The 23956-nt window shown below is 39.3% G+C and overlaps 1 protein-coding gene across 1 annotated transcript in view; it reads left to right on the top strand.

Annotated features, from left to right (window-relative positions):
* The window catches only part of LOC124862700 (extracellular serine/threonine protein kinase FAM20C-like), a 51699-nt gene that overhangs the window by 24032 nt on the left and 3711 nt on the right, over positions 1 to 23956 (top strand). The window contains exons 4-5 of the mRNA XM_047356762.1: positions 18391 to 18483; positions 22618 to 22733. Of these exons, the coding sequence (XP_047212718.1) occupies positions 18391 to 18483; positions 22618 to 22733 (209 nt within the window). The remainder of the gene's footprint in view (positions 1 to 18390; positions 18484 to 22617; positions 22734 to 23956) is intronic.

Consider the following 23956-nt stretch of genomic DNA (forward strand, 5'->3'; position numbering starts at 1 on the left):
ACATAAAATTGGGAAAAAGAAACATTTAATATGTCTGTGTCTGCACATTTGTTATCTTTGTGTTGGGATAATAGGATTGTTTTCAATGGACATCTTGAGATACTCACTACACCGATGGGCAAAGATAAGGGAGGTCCAAAAAGCTTTCACAATCCAATTAACTCTTCTGGGCACAAGCCACACACACGCTGCATGAATTGGCTACGAGTAGCTGTTTTGTATACTATAATACACATGTTTTAACAGGGTTAAATTGAATGCTTCCACATATCTAGTACAATTTAAATTATAAACGGTCTTGTTTGCTTCCTGAGCTTCCTAAAGACAACTCTCCAAAACACAGAGGATAGTTTCAGAAGAAATACATTGTAGCATCCTTACGATCCTCCCCTGGCAGAGAATAAAGAAAAGACTACTTATTGCTAACCCTGCAAATTCTCAACCTTACTGACACACTGGAGCTGGGATTTTTCTTCTTTTCCCATTGGTAGCAGCTTACAAGTCGAGCTTGCTTCCTGCTAGCCTCTTACTCAGCCTCTGTGAAATGAAGGCCGGTGCTAATGCTCAGCTTGGATAGTAGTTATAAACAAAACCTTTTTACACACATGAAGGACAGAAAGCTCTTTAAATCACCATGGATCCCTGCAGGTTGAGAGATTTTCAATTTGTTTTCCATTATTGAAGTAAAGTAGGCATTCTTGACAAAGTATGCTGATCTTTTGTCTGCCCTTTAAGGGCCCAAATGTGTCAAGGTGGAGCCATCTTATACCTTTTCCCACATCATTAGGTTCAAATATGAGACTTTGGCTCTTTGAAACTTTATTCCTCTTCTTGTTCTCATCCCCCTCCCCCATTATGAATTCTGGTCAAGTGTTTGAGACTGTCTGTGGGGAATGTAGTCTGCAAAGCAATAATCACTGTGAGTGTTCTTTCTTTTAGCAGGGACTTTTAGTTTTTCTTGGTTTATGATATGTATTGAATAAAATATGTTTTTTTTTATATTTATGTTATTGTTCAGCATTCAATGATATCCAGTTAAATAAACAATTCTCCTCAGAAGTTTAATTTAGGTATTTTATACATACATTTCAGTCTTTTGTTTTGAGTTTTACGTTTTACCAATCATTAATAGGGTTGAGGGTACGGTCACTCCAGAAGCTTATTTAGTCTGGTTTATCTATTCCAAAACCAGATTTGAGGAGTGTGTGGACCATTCTATTGTTTAAACCACCCAGGAACCACCGAGGCTCAAGACTATTTTGTTAAAAAATGCTAACTGCTGGAACACCAGTATCACATAAGCATAGACTGAGAGTGTGGAGACGAAGAAAGAAGCACCTGCTCCAGTATCAACACTTTCATGCTTAACCAAAATTTGCAGCTACCCAAATGCCTTCTGAAAACAAGTTTTTTGGTCAAACAAGGTCAGACTTGTGCTTTTTGCCCGCACTGACAAGAAATGTGTTCAAAGGAGTTAAAATTAGGCTTTTTAAACCTTAGAATACTGCACAAACTTTCAAGCATAGTGATGGCAGCATCATGTCAAGGGTCTGTTTTTGTCTCAAATCAACAGCTAACCGGTTGAAACATGGACACAATTGGGTGTCAGCAGGGCATTGATCCCAAACACACCTCAAGAATGGTTTGAATGAATAAAACTTTCACTCCCTTGAAAATTTGAAATGTCTACTTAATCAAATAACTGAAGTGAGCTGTAAATGATAAAAAACAATATTATGTAAAGGATCTTACTGATGGCAAAGAAAGGCATTTGCTTTCTCTGCAATTTAACTTGTTAATTGGTAGGTTAGAAATTTGGCCTCTGTTTAATTTTGCAGTAAATTTAGACTTGGGCACCAAACTCTTCACATCATTAACTTATATATTGTATTATTAGTACACCCCTAAAAAAGAGCATTTCAAACACATCTTTAAAGGGCCACAATTAATATGACAATCATGCCAATGGTGATTGTAAGTAAACTTCTGATCGGTACTGTATTCAGTTCAGTGGATGCCCGTTCTACAACAGACATGTATAAAACCAAAAAAACAAGAAAATCTTCATACGCTCTGACCTCTCAGTCACATTTTAGAGCTTATTGTTACAAATATTCTCATGATTGTGCTTTCTAACATCAAATCACTGTTGACCCAAGAATACCCTTGAGGTTTTGTGTGCTCTGCATAATTCAGAGTTCAGATTCTGTGCTAAGCCTGCCATGAATCTCACACTCTGTGAAGGATTGGCTCAGACTATTGAAAACAGTTAATCCACTCTGTGCATGTGGATATGTAAATATAACAGTGTGGCTCTGCATTGCTGGATCACTTCCGATTTTTGGGAATAAAAACGATGTGCATTTGTTGTGGGTGATGGTGTGGGAGAGAAAGAGAAAATAAGTAACCGCAAAAATTAAGACATGCCTCTTTCTTTGAGTATATAATCCCTTTCAGTGAATACACTCAACATATATTTACTGCATACATTATTCCAGTATATGATCCTACAGTATGCACATCACTGTCATACTGCATCATCAAATCCTATGCTTTTTAACTCATGCCATGCATATATAGGAGCTCTGCAAAAATGAGTCTCCTTCAATCTATTTTTATGCATGTTAAATAGCTAAAATATTCCTTGAAGGTGTGTCTAAAGAGCAGCAGATAGTAAAACAACTACATATCTTTGCAATGTTTTCTATACTATATACTCACTTAAGACATAAAGATGAGCTTTAATACTTGATGTTGAACTATTGCATTACAAAACCTGAACCAAAGTATCTTCATTCCTCGTTCGTTCGTCGTCTTCCGCTTATCCGGGACCGGGTCGCGGGGGCAGCAGACTCAACAGAGACGCCCAGACGTCCCTCTCTCCAGACACCTCCTCCAGTTCCTCCAGGGGGAGCCCAAGGCGTTCCCAGGCCAGCCGAGAGACATAGTCCCTCCAGCGTGTCCTGGGCCGTCCCCTGGGCCTCCTCCCGGTGGGACGTGCCTGGAACACCTCCCGAGGAAGGCGTCCAGGAGGCATCCGGTATAGATGCCCGAGCCACCTCAACTGGCTCCTCTCGATGTGGAGGAGCAGCGGCTCTACTCCGAGCTCCTCCCGGATGGCCGAGCTCCTCACCCTATCTCTAAGGGAGTGCCCGGCCACCCTACGGAGGAAGCTCATTTCAGCCGCTTGTATCCGGGATCTCGTTCTTTCGGTCATGACCCATAGTTCATGGCCATAGGTGAGGGTAGGAACGTAGACCGACCAGTAAATTGAGAGCTTTGCTTTTCGGCTCAGCTCTCTCTTCACCACAACGGACCGGCACAGCGCCCCCATTACTGTGGCAGCCGCACCGATCCGTCTGTCGATCTCCCGCTCCATTCTTCCCTCACTCGTGAACAAGACCCCGAGATACTTAAACTCCTCCACTTGAGGCAGGAACTCCCCTCCAACCTGAAGAGGACAAGCCACCCTTTTCCGGTCGAGTACCATGGCCTCGGACTTGGAGGAGCTGATCCTCATCCCAGCCGCTTCACACTCGGCTGCGAACCGCCAAAGCACATGCTGTAGGTCTTGGCTAGAGGGAGCCAGCAGGACCACGTCATCCGCAAAAAGAAGAGACGAAATCCACTGGTCCCCAAACCAGACCCCCTCCGGCCCTTGGCTGCGTCTAGAAATCCTGTCCATAAAAGTTATGAACAGGACCGGTGACAAAGGGCAGCCCTGCCGGAGTCCAACATGCACTGGGAACAGGTCCGACTTAGTGCCGGCAATGCAGACCAAACTCCTGCTCTGCTCGTACATTCATTCTGAATGAAAATGTATGCAGTTTAGTCATCAAACCTTTTCTCTATTCATACAAGAAACTGCCCATTAGAGCACACCTCAAAGCAAGCCACAGGAAAATAGTAGTGAATACATTTTTAGTAACAACTCAACACGCTTATTTCAACATGAGGATGCATTACCAAAATTGGGCTTTGTGGGTTTGAATATAGCACCGCAGCACTAATGAGATTTCCTGTTTTCACATACATATTCACAACTGTGACTCAGTCCTGCACAGTGACAACAGGTTTTAAACATTATGCACCGTTGAGGCATTAGCAAACCGGGTAGTTCATCCTACTCAAATAGGGCTAATTATAAAGTTTCAGCAATGCTAGAAATAGTTCAAAACATTTCTGAGAAGGATCCAAAACTTTCCCGAAGAAAGGGACACCTAGCAGTCTCCCATGCTGTGTTTTGGGAAATTAGTTAAGCCCAGTCTTAAAAAGTATTGGTTTTGGAAAAAGTACATCAAATGTACAAGTATAGTTTTCAATATATTTACAGATTATCAAATTATATAATTGTACAAAGATCTGACAAGTGTGACCTGCATTTGCTCCTGGCCCACACACATCAAAGACAGAAAGCTTGTCTACTTCTTAGTTGAAGCTCAGGCAAATTGAATTGGGACCATCAAGTATTGCTACAGATACTAAATTGGATTTATGGCTTGATGTTTGTGTGCAATTTTAACACAAATATGCAACAACGAATATGCTTTCAAACAAATCATATGATTCTAGCTCTAGCTGTACGTTTACAGTCATTGTCCTGCTATAAGGCGAACCTCCGCCCCAGTGTCAAGTCTTTAGAAGCATAAAGTTTAGTTTACATCACACCTTTTAGGCCTAAAACAGTGAAAAGCTTTGGTAACTGTGTATCATTTTCCCTCCTATTTACACTTGTATACTACTTTGTGTTGATATATTCCTTAAAATTCCAGTGAAATACAATGAAGTGTCTTTTTTATGTGACAAAGTGTTAAAAAGTTGACAAAGTATAAATATGTTCGCAAGGCAATGTGCAAAGAGAACTGACAAATGCTACAATAAAACTGGACCTAAATCAAATTTAATTTAACCAATGCAACCAAGTAAACTACCTCTCCTGTGGCCTGTAAAGTGACATTTGTTGGCCTCTACATATAGAGAATAGGCTGGATCTTTAAATTTTGAAGAATCTGTGATCTATTACAGTCTAAATCACAGTATCTCACAGGGTCACATTTATTCGTTTAGGCTTATATTTGCAATGTCATTTTTAATCCTACTCAAGGTTTGATAACATATCTTTTTACTATAAAATTGTGTACCAAGGTTTTACACCACCTCTCGGTTATTTATATTTTCTTCCATTCACTCAAACTTTCTTTTCTTTTTACTTCTTTGCTTTCAAGGAGCCAGTAATCTTGTGATAAAAGTGGTCTTGAATAATAGTTCAGTAGTCTTTCTGAAGGTCTCTAAAAAATTTTCTTTGGACTTTTAAGTCTATTCACTGGACAGAGCATGCCTCTGTGTTAATAAAATAGATCAATTCTGAAGGGATAGTGTGAAAATGTATTATTTTCATGGTGTACTGTGCTGTTAATGGGCTTTAATTGTCATGATTCAGCTGTGTTTGAGTTTTGAGTTTTTTCTCTGCTTCTCTGCCCTTCCCTTTTTATGTTTAGTTGCTGTTATTTTAGCTAATTCATTGTAGATTAGGTTATTGGTTCATTCCAGTGTTTTGTTATAGATTTCTTCCATTATCTGTGTTCCTTCCTGTCTGCTCTTGCCATGTTCTCCTCTCCCTCAGCTTTATCTCCCTTCATTGGTCTCAGCAGTGTCTCATCTCCTCCTGATTGATTCCACCTGTTGAGCCCTGCCTTTCTCCACTCTTCCCCATGTATTGAAACTCACTGGTTTTCATTGCTCGCCACTAGATCCTACTGTTGGTTACTTGCTCCATGTCAGTTGTCTCCATGACACTGTTTATCATGTCAAGCCTGTCCACAACTGCTGAATACTTACTCCATGTCCCTGTCTGCTGCCTCTTTCATGCTTCCTTCTCTGCCCACGTTTACCTGCTCATATCATTAAACAATTCAACTCACCATGCAGCTCCCATGCTTGCACGTTAGTTCTAAAAAACCCAGGCCTAATACGACATTAATTCCCTTTGTTCCATGGTCCGTATCCTCCTCAGGACAAAGGAATGTGCCTTTTAATCACTTACGGTCAAATTTTGTTAAGAGCTTTTATTTTGATACATTTTCATATTAAATCCCTAAGCTTTTAGGGGTAATACAATAATTTGTAGATTTTATTTTTAGTCTTACATGCAGTCTCACCGCCTTGTTCCACAGCATGTATACAGTGTAGTTAGAGAGCGGCAGGGATTTGCAGCCCTATAAGCCACAGCCTGATCCTTGACACATACAGACAGAGATTTGCAGCCATCTGGCCAGATGAGACAGTTGTATTGGCACATCCTCTTTGACTGTCAGACAGGACTCCACCTCAGGCGAGAGGGAACACACACAGACAGAGAAAAACAATTTCCAATGGTTCTAAGGGCTTCTGCCATTTACCTGAAGAGTTGCCAGGGAGTTCTGGTGGTTACAGATAGTGACCTAGCCCACAGGACTGCCACTGTGCTTAGAGATGTCTGTTTAGATTCCATACCCAAGCTCATAGATTTTGATCACAGTTTGTGTTGTGGACAGAAGGTCAAATAAACCTAAACTTAAACCAAAGTGTTATAATATAAGCATCAAGACATCTTATCTGATTTGACAATAATTGACTCGTTTTGACAGCTCATCCACACTATCCTGGAAATGTATTAAATGTATATTTTGAACCCAGCTACCCATATATACAACTGGGATTTGGATATACAAAGGCAATTTGGAAATAAGTCAATCCAGACAAGAACACTGAAATTCCAAGAATGCCAAACTAACTAATGGTAGGGGTAATGACATCAAAATACAACATTATGTGTAGTTTGATGTCAGAAGACTGACGATTGACTGTAGGGATTTAATCTCAGGCCTTGCCACTCTAAGTCCTTCTCTGGTTTATCCATTTACCAAATTATTCAGACTGACACTCGCTAAACCTATAAGCATAACCCTGATTTAAACCCTCTGGGGTTCCTTAATTTTGTGTTCCATTTGCACCCCTTATATTATGTATCAATATATTTTATGTAGTTTTTTTATGATTACCTTTACTAACATTATTTGTCATCATACATTCAGTCATTCATTCATTGATAGTTAACAGTTGGTCTAAACTTAAAATCAAACTTTACCTGAAAGTTTAGATTTAGTATTTTTTGGGGGATACTTAAATTTGATCCCTCCATTTATCTCACATGCTATAGTTAAATATACAGAGAGGAAAACATTATGTGTCATTTTAACAGTGTATGTAAATCCAGTGTCTGGTTTCAAATGTTATCACCAAAATATAGTTTGTGGGATCAGAAGGAATTCTTGAAGAGTTTTCCACCTACTTTGTGTATGAGCAGCTGACCTGAAGTAGCTGCATTGTTTGTTACACTCAGCAGCACAAACCCAATAATACACATTGGGGCCATGAGAGCAGGGGCTCCATTTGCTTTGAAAAGACATTACATTTACTGTTTAATGTGTTACTTTAATTATGGTGTTAAATGTTTCATACGGACTGCTGCAGTTTTAATTAGTCACATGGTTTTAATTGCAGATCATTAATGAAGCAAAATAACTGCCCAGTACTCTCTTCTATTAAAGCTCAATCAAAAGACGTTTCCACCTCCAAACCAGTACTTGGTGCAGCCGCAGGAAAATCACTGATGGTCTTTTTATGCTCTTATTAATTCCACTCTATCTCCCCTCCATATGAGCGTCTAATAACTTTGAAATTGCAGCACTGACTTCAGCCTTCATCCATCTTCTTCATGTCAAGTCTTTTCCTTTCACATTCCTGTGATGATATCACCAGCACTGCATCCCACACATGTAGATGACTTGCCTTTCCCTTGTGGCGCCATCTCACCCCATGTGTTGAAAATAGCTGAGGCTAGAACACAACTTGTGCAACGCTGATTTGAAATTCAATCTCGACAGCTACCTTGGGGCCGTGGGCTGACTCTTAGATATTTCTCCGGTGCCGGCGTCGGAGGGGGGAATATAGGAAAATGAGCTGACAGAGAGTGATGAATGCACCACAAAAAATGCATATCACCCACTCAAGAAGTTGCTGTTTGCAGATGTAAACACACGTATGGAGATGCGGTGCCTTGGCATTTACGTACATCTCTGATAGTACCATGCTGGATAATGCCTGTAGAGCAGCGCACTCGGACAAAAATCACCTTGCTGAAATTTTTTTTTATTTCTCTCCTCTATTCCTGTACCTGTCAGCCTCCTGAAGGTGATGTGGGTTCTTAACAAGATGTCATTTATCCAAAGGCAATCCGTATAAATCACACTTATCACTTGTATTTCTCATCAGAAGACCTTTGGGTTTTACATCCCTGAAAGAAACACACTACAATTGAGCTTTTTTAAATAAATGGATTTAATTTCAAGCGCAAGGAAAGGTGCCTCTGATATCATCAACTGCAGTGCCTTGCAAAAGTCTTTTTCAACATTTTTCATGTTACAACCGCAGACATCAATGTTTTTTGTTTTAGTTTTATGTGATAGACCAATCTATCAACCAATCTATCAACATTGGCCTATCTCATAGACCAATGTTGCATGGTTTTAGAATAGAGCGACTAATTCAGAAGTCTCCTAATTCGCAATTAGAATCCAACTAGGGCAGCACAATATCAGGAAAACCTGATTTCCAATAACATTGGTGAATGCTGTGATAACTTAATGACTTGCAATAACTAAATACTTAATAGTGTTCATGTCTTTCTGCTTTGGTTTGATTGCAAACATACGAAAATGTAGCTTTAGTTTCTTAATGACTTTGTGACATTACTTTTACTTTACCTTCAAAAACATTTTTATGCTTTATTGAACACCAAACATCATCAAGTATTTTACTAGCCAAGCGAGCCTTGATGTACGGTCTTAGTAAAAATCCATCTGTTCAGGGTAGACCTCAAAGGTTTGTTGAGCAACAACATCAAGAAGACCAAGAAAAACAGCAAATGGGTCAAGGTAAAATTAATAGGAAAAAGTTCAGCGGGACCTGTTTAAAGTTTACCAAATGCCAAGAAGAGGACTTGTGGAAGGTCAGATCAGAATCAGAATCAGAATCAGAATCAGAAAAGCTTTATTGCCAAGTACGTTTTTGGACATACAAGGAATTTGTTTTGGCGTAGTCGGTGCAATACAGTACAAGTTAAACAGTACAAACATATCTACAATATAATATAAATATAAGTGCACAGTTTTAAGTGAGTGAGAGTAAGACCAGAATTTGAACTTTTTGGCTTACATGCAAAAAAAAAAACTCTGACCCCTCACACATTGACCCCACTGTGAAATATGGTGGTGGAAGCATCATGGTGTGGGGATGCTTTTCATCAGCAGGGACAGAGATGTTGGTGAAAGTAGATAAATGGACTCAACCAAGGGTAATATTGATAGAAAAATCTATTGGAGCTTCCAAAATGTTTATGACTGAGTTGGAGGTTCTCCAGCAGTAGGACAATGATCCTAAACATGCCACCAGGGCTACAATTTATTGTTTTCGGCTATGTTTACACTGAGATCCGATTGTTTTCCTTTTACCTTTAGTTGTTTACATTATGAGTTGCATGGTGACATAGTCGCTGGCACTGTTTGCTTGTAGCAAGAAGGGTCTAGGATCTTTCTGTGTCTGGTTTGCAAGTTCTTCCCTGTACATGCGTAGGTTCTCGCCAGGTACTAAAATTCAATTCAATTCAGTTTATTTATATAGCGCCAATTCTCAACACACGTCGTCTCAAGGCACTTCACAAAAGTCAGGTACATACATTCCAATTAATCCTAACCATTGAACAGTGCAGTCAGAGTTGGTTATTTATTCAAATTGGATAAAAAGTTTTTCTATCTAAGGAAACCCAGCAGATTGCATCCAGTCAGAGACTTGCAGCATTCCCTCCTCCCGGATGAGCATGTAGAGACAGTGGACAGTCACTGGCGTTGACTTTGCAGCAATCCCTCATACTGAGCATGCATGTAGCGACAGTGGAGAGGAAAAACTCCCTTTTAACAGGAAGAAACCTCCAGCAGAACCAGGCTCAGTGTGAGCGGCCATCTGCCACGACTGACTGGGGGTTAGAGAGAACAGAGCAGAGACACAAAAAGAACAAAGAAGCACTGATCCAGGAGTACTTTCTATGGGAAGGAAAAGTAAATGTTAATGGATGTAGCTCCTTTAGTCATTTCACCTAGAAAGAAAGAACACATAAACTCTGACCCAGTTTTCAAGGTTAGAGTCTGAAAGAGAGCACATATAATTAGTTACAGTTAAGCTTAGCCAATCGCCATGTCTAGGAGAGAGAAAGGGTTAAACACTGAAAGACAGGGCTATGTGGATCATCGGTAGAGGGTGAGCATTAAGTTGTTGCCAACAGAAGCTTGGACGATTCCCCTCTCCAGAAAGGTGTCACAGGTAGACACAGAGTCAGGCCAGGTGTAGCTTCTAGAAAGAGAAAAGAGAGAGACCATAAAGTTAAAAGCTGAAGTAACACCAAATAATGCAAAGTTGGAGAGTAGCGTGAGAATGTAGCGAAGAGGGTGAAAGTGGTCATTATGTCCTCCAGCAGCCTAAGCCTATAGCAGCATAACTACAGAGATAGTTTCAGTTTCAGTTTATCTATTTATATAGCGCTTATTTACAACAATGTCGTCTCAAGGAACCCCACAAAGGGTCCAGAATGGCGCGGGGCCGCCAGGGAGGCCAAACCAAACCGTCGAGTGCCAGAGCCTGGCCACCCCGGAACGGACCACGTGTAGGGGCACTAAGTAAAATAATAAACTAATAAAGTTTGTCCATCTAGAGCTCACTGATGGTACTTCAGCTTTCACCCACAGTTCAAATATTAGGTTAATTGTGCTCTCTAAATTGGGCTTAGGAGTGGGTGCATACATCTATGTTTGTTTGTCCTGTGCAGTTATTTCACAATTTTTGGTTGATACATAATTCTGTATATGTTTGCTTCATAGTTTTTATGTCCTTACTGTGTATCTACAATGCAGAAAGTAATAATAAGGAAAAGCAATTGAATTACAAAGATGTGTCAAAACTTTAGGCTGGTAGTGTAAGTTGCATTGCTTTGTATGAAAAATGTAAAAAGAGACAATTCTCATACCCACAACTCCAAACAACAGTATGGGCGTGCAATTAATCTATAGAGTAGAAGCCACAAGATATGTCATGCTTGTTGAATTCATTGTTTAAATTTCACTTCCCACCTCTTCCAGTGCAAAATGCGAGGTCTGTCATATGCAATTAAATAAAAGTCCCATGAAATGCAATGAGTGTTTCTACAAGATCACTTTGAAAATCGTCGGATACGTATTTCAATTTAGGACTACATATGAAAGGGATCGAGGTCCTACATGAAATCAGTCCAATACATTAGCTAAGACTGTCAATAAAGAATCTGATACATGTCACATATGGGCAAAACAGTCAGGTTTGGACCACCTTTGCCTTTAGTGTGAAACATAGTCTTTGAGTGGCCCTGTATAAATTCAGACCTACACTAAATCCAACTGAAAATCTGTGGCACAGCTTTGAAAATTGTTGTTCATAGAGGCTCTCCCTACATTGTGAAAGAATTATTGGCAAAAAAGTCTCTATGTCCAAAATTGGTTTCATGCTCCAAATGAGAAGTACTCTATAGGAGACAAATTCATGTGCACATCTCACATATAAATTTCTTATTTGTAAAAAATGTTTTAAATCCATGTATTATTTTATAATGGTCTACTAAATAAAATCCCAATACAATATATGGGAGTTTCTGGTTGTAATGCAACATATGTGAAAAAGTTTGATGGGTAAGGAAACATTCCAAGACACTGTAATCTTCCGAGATGTCATCCTGTTGTGCAGGCTAAAATTAGGAGTGAAAATGTTGCAACAGTGGGAGAAAAAAAAAGACTGGATTAGACAGACAAGATACAACTCTAAAAACAGGCACAGAAGAAAAGACAAAGGAAAGAATATTTGAGTTTTGAGAAGAGAGGCTTATGAATGCTTGATAATTGGTGTTAAGGAGGGTCGGATTTGACCACATTGTAACTGAACAACTATTAACTTGTTGCAGGTAAGAGGACACTAAATCAATTTTCTGCACTGTGTCTTCTGAGTATGAGAGTAGAAGATCAAAGCCATTTAAGCTACATGAAGTGAGTTTTCACACTATTCTGTCATATTACCTTTGTAGGAAAATGATCCATCAGAGTTTTTCCAAGTCTGATACTCAGACTTCAATTCAAAACTTGCCAACCTGTGTGTCGATTTAAATCTCTTTGTCCAATTACATTAGCAGCACGCCACCCATGTCCTCATAGCCTTTTAGCCTCAAACCACGTACGATTCAGGGCCAGACAGCGACACAGAAGCCCACCAGTGGGGTGCTCAGATCTTCTGTGGATTACCAGCAGAAACAGATTTATCATGTACCCTCCCGCTGTCTCTATGTTGGATCCGTATTAAAGTGTCTTTACAGGCCTAAATCAGATTAATTTAAGGATTACGTTTCTTCATCGTTCATCCCCTTTGACTTTCCTAACTTTCCAGAGAAAAGTTGATAAACTCTCATTGTTATTAGAAACAGTTTTAAGATATTACATTGAAGTTTCATTCTAACTAGAACACATTCACCTCATTAGACGTTTAGGTTACATTTACAGTAATGAAATTCTTTGATATTAGCTTGAAACAAATATTTAGACAAATAGTTTGCCTTTTTGTTTTAACTGAGGTTCTGTGAGGTAGTTATCGGTAGTCAGCAATTTGCCTGCAGTAGATTTTCATGGCCTCAGTTTGGAGAATTCGGTAAACATTGAGGGAGTCAAACTGAGGGCTAGTCTTTTTTGTTGTTGTTTTTTTTATGTTTTAGTCAACAGTGGTTCTCACCTTTTATTTTCACAGAGAGCCAGTTAAACATTTGTTTGATGATGTGAAACATTAAGGCTTGACTAAAAAGCAAAAACAGAAGAAATATAAGGGGCCAAATACATTTTCTCTTCTATGAGAAGTTCTTTCTAATTCTACAAATTCAAACTGCTTGGATTGATGTCTATGGAAGATCAGATACTTCCTACTTGATAGAGCCCAACTTGAGTCAATCCAAAGTAGATCTTTAATATAACATTTGTGTTATTCAGATTATAGCTTTAGTTTTTTTCTACAAATTTTCCAATAAATTACCTTTCTAAATATTGACTGATTTCTGATATCCTCATCAAGAAACACCAGCGCCAAACGGCTGGAAAAATATAAGTAAGGTTTACCTTTATCTCCATGCACATTTGAAAAGAGTTGCTTATTTGCTCTCCTCACTTTTATCTGAAGGACAAGATGGAGGTGGCTCACACAATGATTTTCTTCCATTGGTTTTGCGTGTACTGCCCTTTTTCTGTCATCAACACATGTCATAAGTCTGGCAATTTGTGAGAGAAAGAAAGCAGAGACGGGATTGTGTGAATGTGGATTCAAGGCGGCAGCTCTTTGGTAAAACCCCCCTTGATATTCTTCTAATATCCACTGTGCAGGTTTAAGCTCATCAAAGAACATACAAACTTCATAGTCAGCACAAAGGTGGTCCGTGTTGGCAAGTAGTTCAGCTTCATCCCTTTAAACACACACTCAGATTCTGCTGAACTACATACAGAACCTCTGCAGCAGCTTTTGCGCACTCTGTTTCAGATAAAGGCCCCGTCTTATTATCAAGGACACTCACATGAGTGCATTACTGCAAGGAAAAATACGTTTGTGACTTCACAAATTGTTTTTAGATCTGTTGCATTTTAATAGGTTTTCACATCACATCCGTGCTTTTCCCATGGGACCATGGAAACCAGATCTGCAGTGACCATCAGATGGCTTTACGTGACAAATCACAGGAAGACTACATGCTAAGAAACTTACAATAACCCGTTTTATTATTATTATTGGAAAAAGGTTTCAGACATAATGAGGTGATTTTATAGTTTTTATTAAGTGCTGATTTTAGCACTATTGAACACAGTATCCTTGTACAACCATATTTATATATGGTTAGAATTTAAAGAATGGTTTTAAGTTGGTTTAGGTAACAATTATTGGATATATTGCAGTTTTGACAGGTACCTAATGAGCTTTTGTTTATGTATGGTGTTGCACAAGGGTTGTGGATTTGTACCTGTTCTGTTTACTCTGCATTTATTCATTTTTCCTTAGAACTATTATTTTAAAATATGAAATACAGTTTCATCGGTATGCTGTTAATTCCCAACTCTATTTATTTACAAGCCCTGGAGAAACAAATCAGCTACATAAATTGCAAGCTTGGCTTGAAGGAATTAATACTGGGTGTCATGCAACTTTTTACATTTGAACCCAGGTAAAACCAGGTTAACTATTTCACTGCCGTGGCAAATCAAAAAGATTTAGAAGAACATTCTTTTTTTCAACCATGTAAAGTTGACGTTTTTTGAAATAGGAACTTTCTCTCCAAAAGCAACATAAAGTCTCAGGCAAACCAATTTTTTTATTATCTGAATATAGCCAAAATCAGGAAGATTTTTACTAAGGCTGATGCTAAAGAATTGCTGCGTTGCAGTTTTAGTTGAATGTCTAAATTACAAAAACTTCTGTTAATCCAAAATGCTTCAGACATAGCTTTGACAGCATCCTCCCAGAGAGATCCATTAACTTCAGTGCTAGCGTAACATTTAGTAGAGTGGTTCACATTTATAGCTGAAGCACCTTGAAAAAGTAAAAATACTTGTTTAACGTTTTAACATTTAGTCAGCCTAAAACCAGAAACCTTAATGTGTTTTATTGAATTGAGTGGGAGAGGCCAACACAAACCTATGAATCTTGTCAAATTGTCAAGTTGGAAGAGAAATGGTGCCTGGTTGCCACAGCTTTTTAACCAGCCATGCTGTCCATAGTAATTGCAATATTGGTAATATCGATACTGCAGTGACAATTGTACTTGGATAGATTGTGCAGCTGTATTATGAGCTTCCTAGTCTCTGCTAAAGGAAATAACAACACAATCCTATCACCGCCATGTGTCATGGTACATGGTGTTCAGAGTATTCTTACACTCATTTCATTTTGCATGTACTTCACAAAGTTAAATTTTGGTCTCTTGTAACCAAAGCACCTTCTTCCACATGCTGCTGTGTCCATTACGAGGCATTTGGCAAACGACAAACACAGCTTTTTATGACTTTCTTGTTAAAAAAGACTTTTTTCCTGCCTTTCTTCTGTAGATGCCCAGTATTTGTTGTGTGCATGACTAATAGTTGTCCTGTAAACAGTTTCCCACAGCAGAGCTGTGGATCGATCCTGTTCTTTCAGAGTTACTTTGGGTCTCAGCTGAAAACATCAAACATCAAAGCATCCCCACATCTTGATGTTTCCACCACATGTTTTATCGTGGCGATGGTATGTTTAGAGTAATGACAACCATTGGTTTTCCAGCACACATAGCATATTGCATGCAGCCATATTTATGAACTGATCTTAAAAGTTGTGTTACTGTTTAATCTCTTATGCATGTTCATAGATTTTCTTTTCTGTCTTGAAATGCACTTTGAAATGTCTAATCACTTGAATGGTGCTATATAAATAAAGCTCAGTTGATAAACTCACCTTTTAAAACTTGATTATTTAGCTTCCTTTCCGTTCATGCAGTGTTTACCCTGAAAATAAAAACATCATTAATCCCCCAGTTACTCTGGGCGGCACAGAAATAATCTCAAAGGCAAGAGTTGATTTATGGGTAAATGGCTGCTTCGATGACAAGTAAAGTAATGGGAGGACAGGTCTTTTGTTCTCGCTGGCGGCATTTTACCTTTGGAGTGCAAAATAAACATAAGGAGTAAAGAAGGAGGAAAAATAATGCTTAACTTAACCATAGAGTTTTCATATTAAGACAGAGAATAATCGATGCAAAGATTGGCAGGTGTGTGTACATATGTACAGCCATGATAAATATGGCAATATTTGTAACTTCCTTAATTAGGGCATAACCAATTACTATGGGACATATTTAGAAAAATATATATTTTAGATGTCTCTTTCCTGTTTGGCAAAACAATCGACAAGATATTATCCTTTATGTAAGTTTGTACCTTTGATTCAGTCGTGCAATCATTTAATTTTATTATAATTGTTTATCTTTAGTGTGTCATCGCGTGCTTCTATTTGCCTGTCAATTAGCTGTTAATACAAATAAATCTTACTACTGAAGGACAAATAAAGGATCATTCTATACTAAAATAAATTGTGTAACAGGTATCTGGTGCATACAAAGTCTTTTTTTTTTACAGTGTAAACAAGGATCTGGTCCCTTCAAATATATTCAGTAGCTGCCTTGTACAGTTTGTGTTTCTGGTAATTGTGCATAATATTTTTTGTTTGTGGTCAACTACAGCAGCAGGATAGATGGCTACGGTTTCTTATTTTTTTCTGGTATAATCTTCAGCATCAATCTGACTCCACTATAACCTGTGTTGTTATTAGCCACATTTGCCTCCATTGCCTTTACAACTAAATGGAGGAGTAATGGGGCTCTAGGATGGTGATCCTTTTCCCTGGAAGCGGTCCTTGGTGCTACAGCACCTCACCTTCTTCCCAGTGCAGAGCACCAGCTCGTGGTGGAGGATGCCGGAGTCGCCAGATTGCAGACAGGTTCCAAGCCCAATGTGCACCTCTGTCGTGAGGGTCAGTGTGGTCCTGGGGGAGTGAGCTCTAAGCACCTCTCTCCAGTCTCTTAGGGACTGACCAACATCTCAGAATGCGCCGATGCCCCAGTCACATTCACCCCATCTCCAGGCGCTGGGATGCCACTTGGTGGAAAACAGTCCTTCCTTTCCAGACGTGGACTCCAGTCTGGCCGACGCCTCCACTGTTTCAAGTTTCCTCAAGGTAGCAGAGCCAGCTTCACGCAAGCTGAAGGTCCAGAGCCCACCTCAGGCTACTTCAGAACCCCAGAGCCTACTCCTCACTGCCTCAGAGCCCACTAGCTCCACACTGCCTCCTAGCACGAGAGCCCACTTCACCTTACCTCCGAGCTCCAGAGCCTGCTCCTTGCCTCAACCTGCTGCTACCGCCTTCTGCTCCAGTCCCCGAGGTCTCTGATGCGGGTGTCTAGGTGGACCCTCCTCGTGCTCCGGTTCTCGAGTTCATCCAGGTCGCCCACCTAAATTTTTTATTAATTTTCGTGCCCACCTTGCGAAGCACCCTCTGCCCGCCCAGTTCAGGTTGTTTTTTGTTTTTTTAATGGAAACTTTGTGGGCATCTGATATCTGCCCTTGAGGGGGATAATGTCATGATCCACAGCTGTTTTGTGTTCTGTTGATTTTACTCACATGGTTTTCATGTCACCGAATCCATCCCACCTGTATTTAAGTTCCTGGTTTCTGTTTTCTCATTGTCAGATTCTCTGTTCAACATTGTTCATGTCCCGGTTCCCGTGTTCATATTCCTGGTGTCTTTGTAAGTTCATTGAAGAATTAATTTACCTTATGTATCTGCCAATGTCCTGTTGCCACTTTGGTCCTCAGCCTTCCCAAAACATGACAGCTGGTTGTTCTGGTCCGGTGAGCGGCTGCAGGGCAGGGAGAAGCTGAGTGTCTCCATTATTTCAGTGCCATTACCAGAAGAAGTGTGACAGTTTGGGCAAATATGAATGGGTCAGTTTGTATTGATTTTGACTCAAATGAGTATCATTGAATAATAATTTTTTTTTGTATGGATTATATCAAAATGTTGATTATTTTGACAACCCTACTCTGCTGTCAGACAGCCGAGGTGAGCGGACAGGCAAAAGGGAAAGACAAGAAAGTCAGACACAAAAAGGCTTCTAACATTTTCTGACTCAGATCCATGGCTTGGTTGGCAGAGCTCCATATCTCCTGAATGAAAGTGCAAAGGGGTTTGTGTGTGTGTGTGTGTGTGTGTGTGTGTGTGTGTGTGTGTGTGTGTGTGTGTGTGTGTTCCTGTCTTGGCATCACAGTGAGAACCATTTTCCCGATTTCACCATCAAATTGAGGACCGTTTGTACCAAAGTGAGGACATTTTGCTGGTCCTCACGACCTATTTTGCTAACGGTTAGGTTTAGGACTAAGGTGTGAATTGAGTTTAGGTTAAGGTTAGGGTTAGGCATGCACTGGTAATGGTTAGGTTTAGGGTTATTGTCAGGGTTAGGGCATAGAAAGGGTTGAAAATGACTGAAAATCAATGGAAATCAATGGGAGTCAACAGATGGTCCTCACTACATATAGCAAAACAAGAGTGTGTGTGTGTGTGTGTGTGTGTGCAATATGAGAAGGATAAATTGTACTGTATGCTTTTTAGATGTAAGCTCAACTAATTTAATTGTCTCAATAACAAAAATCCCTTATTGTTTTCCAGGCAGACCAGGGAGCAGGAAACGCCTCCAGATTTCTTCTACTTCTCCGACTTTGAGAGACACAATGCTGAGATTGCTGCTTTTCACCTGGACAGGTGAGCCCTACAATGTTTCCCCTCCTCTGAAACTCGTGTTCAAATCACCTTTGTTCGATCCACACAAATAATGTAAAAGTGGTGGATTTGTCTTGCAACAGTTTTCACAGGATTAAATATGAGGGATTAAATAATGCTTCTGGAGAAGGGATCATCCTCTCTGTTTGCCATTGAATATATTGATTTTAGTGTGATCCTTTGACTCCAAGGACTTAGGGGGACACAAACAAAGCACTAAGCCAAATATTAAAGAGTGGCTGGATGATGATGGGAGCATGCTAATTATTTTACACATGCTTACAAAGTCAATGTCTCATTCTCTTTTAAATTTGGTCTCTCTTGCTAGTGTTTTTGCGGACAAGAAGAGCCAAACAGAAATATCACAGGCATGTCATTTCTACCAGAACATGGGTTTAGCTCTGCAGGGTGGCACCTAAGTTACCTCTAAAGAGCAGTTTGCCTGCACAATGCAGGGTTGCCTTTGAATTTAGAGGTCTTGCACAACCATTAAAGCCCAGGATACCAGTCTGAGCTGTTGCTATCTTCCTAAATCAAGCTGGATCATTACCAGAAGAATGGACCACTGATCACTGCTTTTTGCTTATTTGTTTTTCTTTTGTTCCTGCTGAGAACGCCAAACTCCTAAGTGTGTTTTCAGTGTAAACACACAAACACAAAAGTATTTACAGATTTCTTCTGTTTTGCATTTCTGTCACACCCAAATGTTTCAGATCATGAGATACGTTCTAATATCAGGCAAGGATATCCTGAGTTAATACAAAATACAGTTTTCAAATGGGAAATTCATTAATGAAGGGGAAAAGGCTATCCAAACCAACCTGGCCCTATGAAGAAAAGTTGTCACCCTTCTTGCTCGATCATGAATCAGCTGTGATTACAAAGAAAATGTCTGACAACATGAAGTAGGCTAAAATATCTGGTGTGAAACTTAGTCATGTACCACTCCCTGTCTAGAATAGGTTGCAATGTAATTTCTTATGCTTAGGAATTCCAGTGAAGCACAGTGAGATCCATCACCCACAAATGAAGAAAACGTGGAACAGCAGTCTTATGTTTGCCTCAAAAGCATTTGGATGATCCTGGAAATATTCTTTGGACTGAATGTAAAAAAGGGGATCCTTTTGGAAGAATAAGCATGACGCATCAGGCTCCTGTGAATGCATAAAAAAATAAATAAATATTGTTGAGGGGTCTTGTGAAAGTCTAGACTTTAACGTTGCCTGAGATGCTGTGACATGACCAACTGTGTTAAAGAACTTCTTCTATCGCTAGTTAAGCGTGTCCTGACATACGGATGCACAGTGGTCACCAGCTGCACTACAGCTGAAAAGAAACAGCTGCAGCGGGTCTTCAAGACAGCACAATGGATCACCGGCTGCCTAATTCAACGCCTGGATGAGTCAATTTCTTCGATGGGCCAAAATTATCCCAAAATGACTCCAGTCACCCAGGATACTCTCTATTCACAACCCTCCCTTCCAGTAGACCGAGAGTAATACAAGCCTGCACCAACAGACTTAAATACACTTTCCTTGCCAGAGCTGTGAGAAGATCCCTGTAGCACCCAGAAGCCTCCCCAGTCCTTCCCCATCCTCTCCCACACATACCAATCTGCATGAATAACACACGTGCAGTCAGCGATCTGGTCTGCTGGGATAATGTCACTTTTGCATCTTAATACCTTATAGTACGTATATATTTTTAATATGCATTATATTTGTTTTTTAGACATTGTAGCTGCTCCTGGAATTGTCACAAGCAACTTTTCATTGTACCACAGAATACAAAAAAAGATTCTTCTTTACAAATGTTATCTTTGGATGACAGTAAGAAGTGTTTAACGATCTGGACCATTTAAGTGTGACAAAAATAAAGAAACACAGAAGACATCTTAAAGGGTGTAAATATGTTGCACAGCATTATACTGTATGTGTTTGTTTGCCCTGAAAGCACACTTAAGAGTCGAGCTCTCTGCGGCAAATAAAATGCAAAATACAGAGATTTTGTACATTCTACTCCTTTGGTCATTTAGACCTTAAAATAAATTATTTTGGTATCACAGTAGCATAATCTTACAATGGAAATTTTAGGAAATCTTAATTTTGAGTACATTTATTCAATAAGGACATAGAGAACTAAAGTACTGATGGTTCAATTCATTAAGAATAAATATAAAATAAGTATTTTTCTATTTATGCTTTACTTTGTTTAGATAATTAGAGCTTCTGTGAACCTCTAATTAGTAATTCATGACTTTGAAGTATAAATATGAGATGACACAGAGGCTCATTACTGGCCACACGACTAGAGAAGCATCCATTTTATCTTATCATCATGAATACTAAGCAGGATTGTCAGGGAAGTAAAGTTTCAAAGCTGCTAAAGAACTGGAGCAAAAAGTGTCAAGTCTTTATAACAGAAGTTAGAAGAGATCTACATACCAAGCCATTGTTTGGTAGGAATACTGAGGAACAAAACGTTTTCTGACATACTATCACAAGCATATTCCCTGTTTTGACTAAACTAGTCTAATAATTTATCTAGAACTGTGTGCTTTGGTCAAATGAGACTAAGGTTGAGATTTTTCGAATAAACACTCCAGGTGTATTTTGTATGAAACCAAGTGGAAAAGCACCTCATGCCCATTGTTAAGCACATTGGAGGACGTGTGATGCTGTGGGTCTGTTTCCCTTCCAAAGGACCTGGAAATCTTGTTAGAGTGCATGGCATCTGGAACATAAATCTAGCGGACTCCACCAAAAAAGCTGAGAATGAGCAGTCATTGGGTCTTTCAACATGATAATGATATAAAACCTTTTCCCAAATCAACACAGAAATGGTTTATCAGACACATTAACCCTACCGCATGGACATCTCAGTCCCCAGACCTCCAGAAAACCTGTGGGGTGAGCTGAAGGAAAACGAACATAACAGGACTCTGGAAGATCTAAAGAGATTGTGTAATGAGAAATGATTAGAGAGCTGTCTTGCTGCACACTCCCGGATGTGAAATGTTATAGAAGAAATTCTGTCCTAATGACAAAAAGAGGATGTACAAAACATTGACACCAAAAAATGTGTCAGTGCTGATTTGGTTAAAAGAATTATTTCTTGAGAGGATTTTTTTACCGGTGAATAAATGTACTCAAAATTAAAGGTTGTTCTTTTTGACTAAATTTCTCTGTGAGAATAAGCTGCTGCAATAAAATATTTAATTACTTTAAGGTTTTTTTCACATCTTTACCTTGAGTACCAATACATGTTGCCAATAGACACTCATGCATGCATGCATACACACAGGTGCTCCTTTGTCACTTGGACCCAACATGACTGTGCAGTTTGCAGGCCCTGAATGTTATCTTCTGTAGGGTAAAGTTTCACACACTCAGCCGGGCTGTTTGTGTGTCCGCCTGCTCCCAGGAGGCTCACTTTTGGTCTCAAATGGTTTCAGGGTCATCGGGGCAGCAAACATACAGTGAGGCAGGCTAAACAGGAGCTGAATAGGTATAGTGTTCAGATATAGAAGCATAAAAAGATAAAACAAAAGAGAACAAGAACAAAAAATCTGCACTTTGTCAAGTGTAAATGGAACCTGACAAAAATAAGGAGGACGAAATGAAAATGTCTGCTTTAGGAGGACTTCGCTTAAATGTGTCTCTTTGAGACACATTAAAAATAGGCAATAACATCCTCCAAGTCTTTTTGGGTTTTGGTGAGCTAAAACAAAACTGCTCAAATCATGTACTGGCAAGTTCATCCTGGTTCCCTCCTGTTACTGTTGGCCATCTTTATTTAGATTTTCATAGATTGCACTGTCAGGTTATAATCCATCCCATTTAAGAAGTAAATGGCTGAAAAGTTTATCTTTTAATTTAACAGTTAATCTTTACTATTATCTAACAGAACTCATGCCGTTGGTACATCCTTTAAAACTGAAGTAAGTTTGCATTTTGCTGAATATGTATCAGAGCAAATAAATAATGAAAAACAACTCATAAAAAACTGATCCAGCTGGGTATGTCATTGCAACCAAATATTCCCTGTCAAATCAGAGATTGTCATCAAACTCTAAACGATCTCTAAAGGTTTGTTTCTCCAACTTTGTCATTTTAGGATCCTTGACTTTCGCAGAGTGCCGCCAGTGGCAGGGCGACTGGTCAACATGACAAGCGAGATCAGAGATGTGACACGTGACAAGAAGCTGTGGAGGACCTTCTTCATCTCGCCAGGTAGATACTCTGACTTTAGCTGCACTTGGCAAAATGATGTAGTGAGATGAAACGAACAGAGGTGCTGCAGTTAACAGTTTTCCTTCTGCTGCAAGCAAACTGATCTGTCTGCAGAGGAGGTTTGCACATGCAGTTTTTCCAGTCAGGAGGACAAACTGCTGATGTCCTCTTCAAAGCAGTGCTGAAGGCCTGAGTGTACTGTGAATGATATAGCAGAGCAGGACATGACAAAAACTGTCCATGTGGTGGCACTGTATGTCAACACATTGTCAGTAAATCTCTAAGGAAGAAGTATAACCATGCTCTAACTAGGTAACATAAATAAATTCATATAGAACAAAATGAAGTTGAAAAATAGATCAATATTGAAAACACTTAGAGTAAAATACCTTCATGATAGGTCATTTTAAGTCGGAGGCGAAGACAAATCACAACACAAAAGTGGCTAATTAATATTTGCCAAATATGTTTTCCACAAAATGTCAAAAATAAAGCAGTTGATTCTGTTTGGGTTTCTTAAATTAATTATTTTAAGCATTATTACTTAGGATCAAAAGAAACAACGTAACAATGTAATTGTATTTAACCCTTTACTGCCTGAACTTATTTACAATAGTATAGAAAAAGGTTTGTCTTTTTGCTGTCAAGCAAACTCTAAAAGTGTTAATTTTAATATAGCAAATACCTTATATTTAATTCAATTAATGTTTTTTTTGCAACAATTCACAGCAAATGCCATCTCCAGGCACTTTATAAAACATTTAGTTGATATACATAAATATATAGTCCATTCAGCCCAATCATAGAGAGATTCAAAGTCAATAAGAGTCATTCCAATTCGATTCCTAGATGTAAAACAATCCAGCTATATAAAGTTTGGTATTTATTTTACAAATGAGTGAAATTAGGCACGAGTGGGTGTAACTCCAACCACTAGATGGCGGTATAATTACCTTTCTGTGTGAGTTACATTTTTAATTTTTTTTATTTCTCTCAAGTAGGCAGACAGGAAGTGGGTTGAAAAGAGGGGGAAGACATGCAGCATAGGTCTCCGGGGTCGCGACTCAAAGCCAGGACAGCTGTGTCAAGGACTGTGGACTCCGTTTATGGGTCGCGACCCCTACCACTACACAACGTGCTGCGCCCTATGTATTACATTATTAAACTTAAACTTAAACTTAAATACATTCATTGGTGTGGAAAATATCCCTATTTTTTAGTTT

Source organism: Girardinichthys multiradiatus, chromosome X (assembly GCF_021462225.1).
Source record: "Girardinichthys multiradiatus isolate DD_20200921_A chromosome X, DD_fGirMul_XY1, whole genome shotgun sequence".
NCBI lineage: Eukaryota > Metazoa > Chordata > Actinopteri > Cyprinodontiformes > Goodeidae > Girardinichthys > Girardinichthys multiradiatus.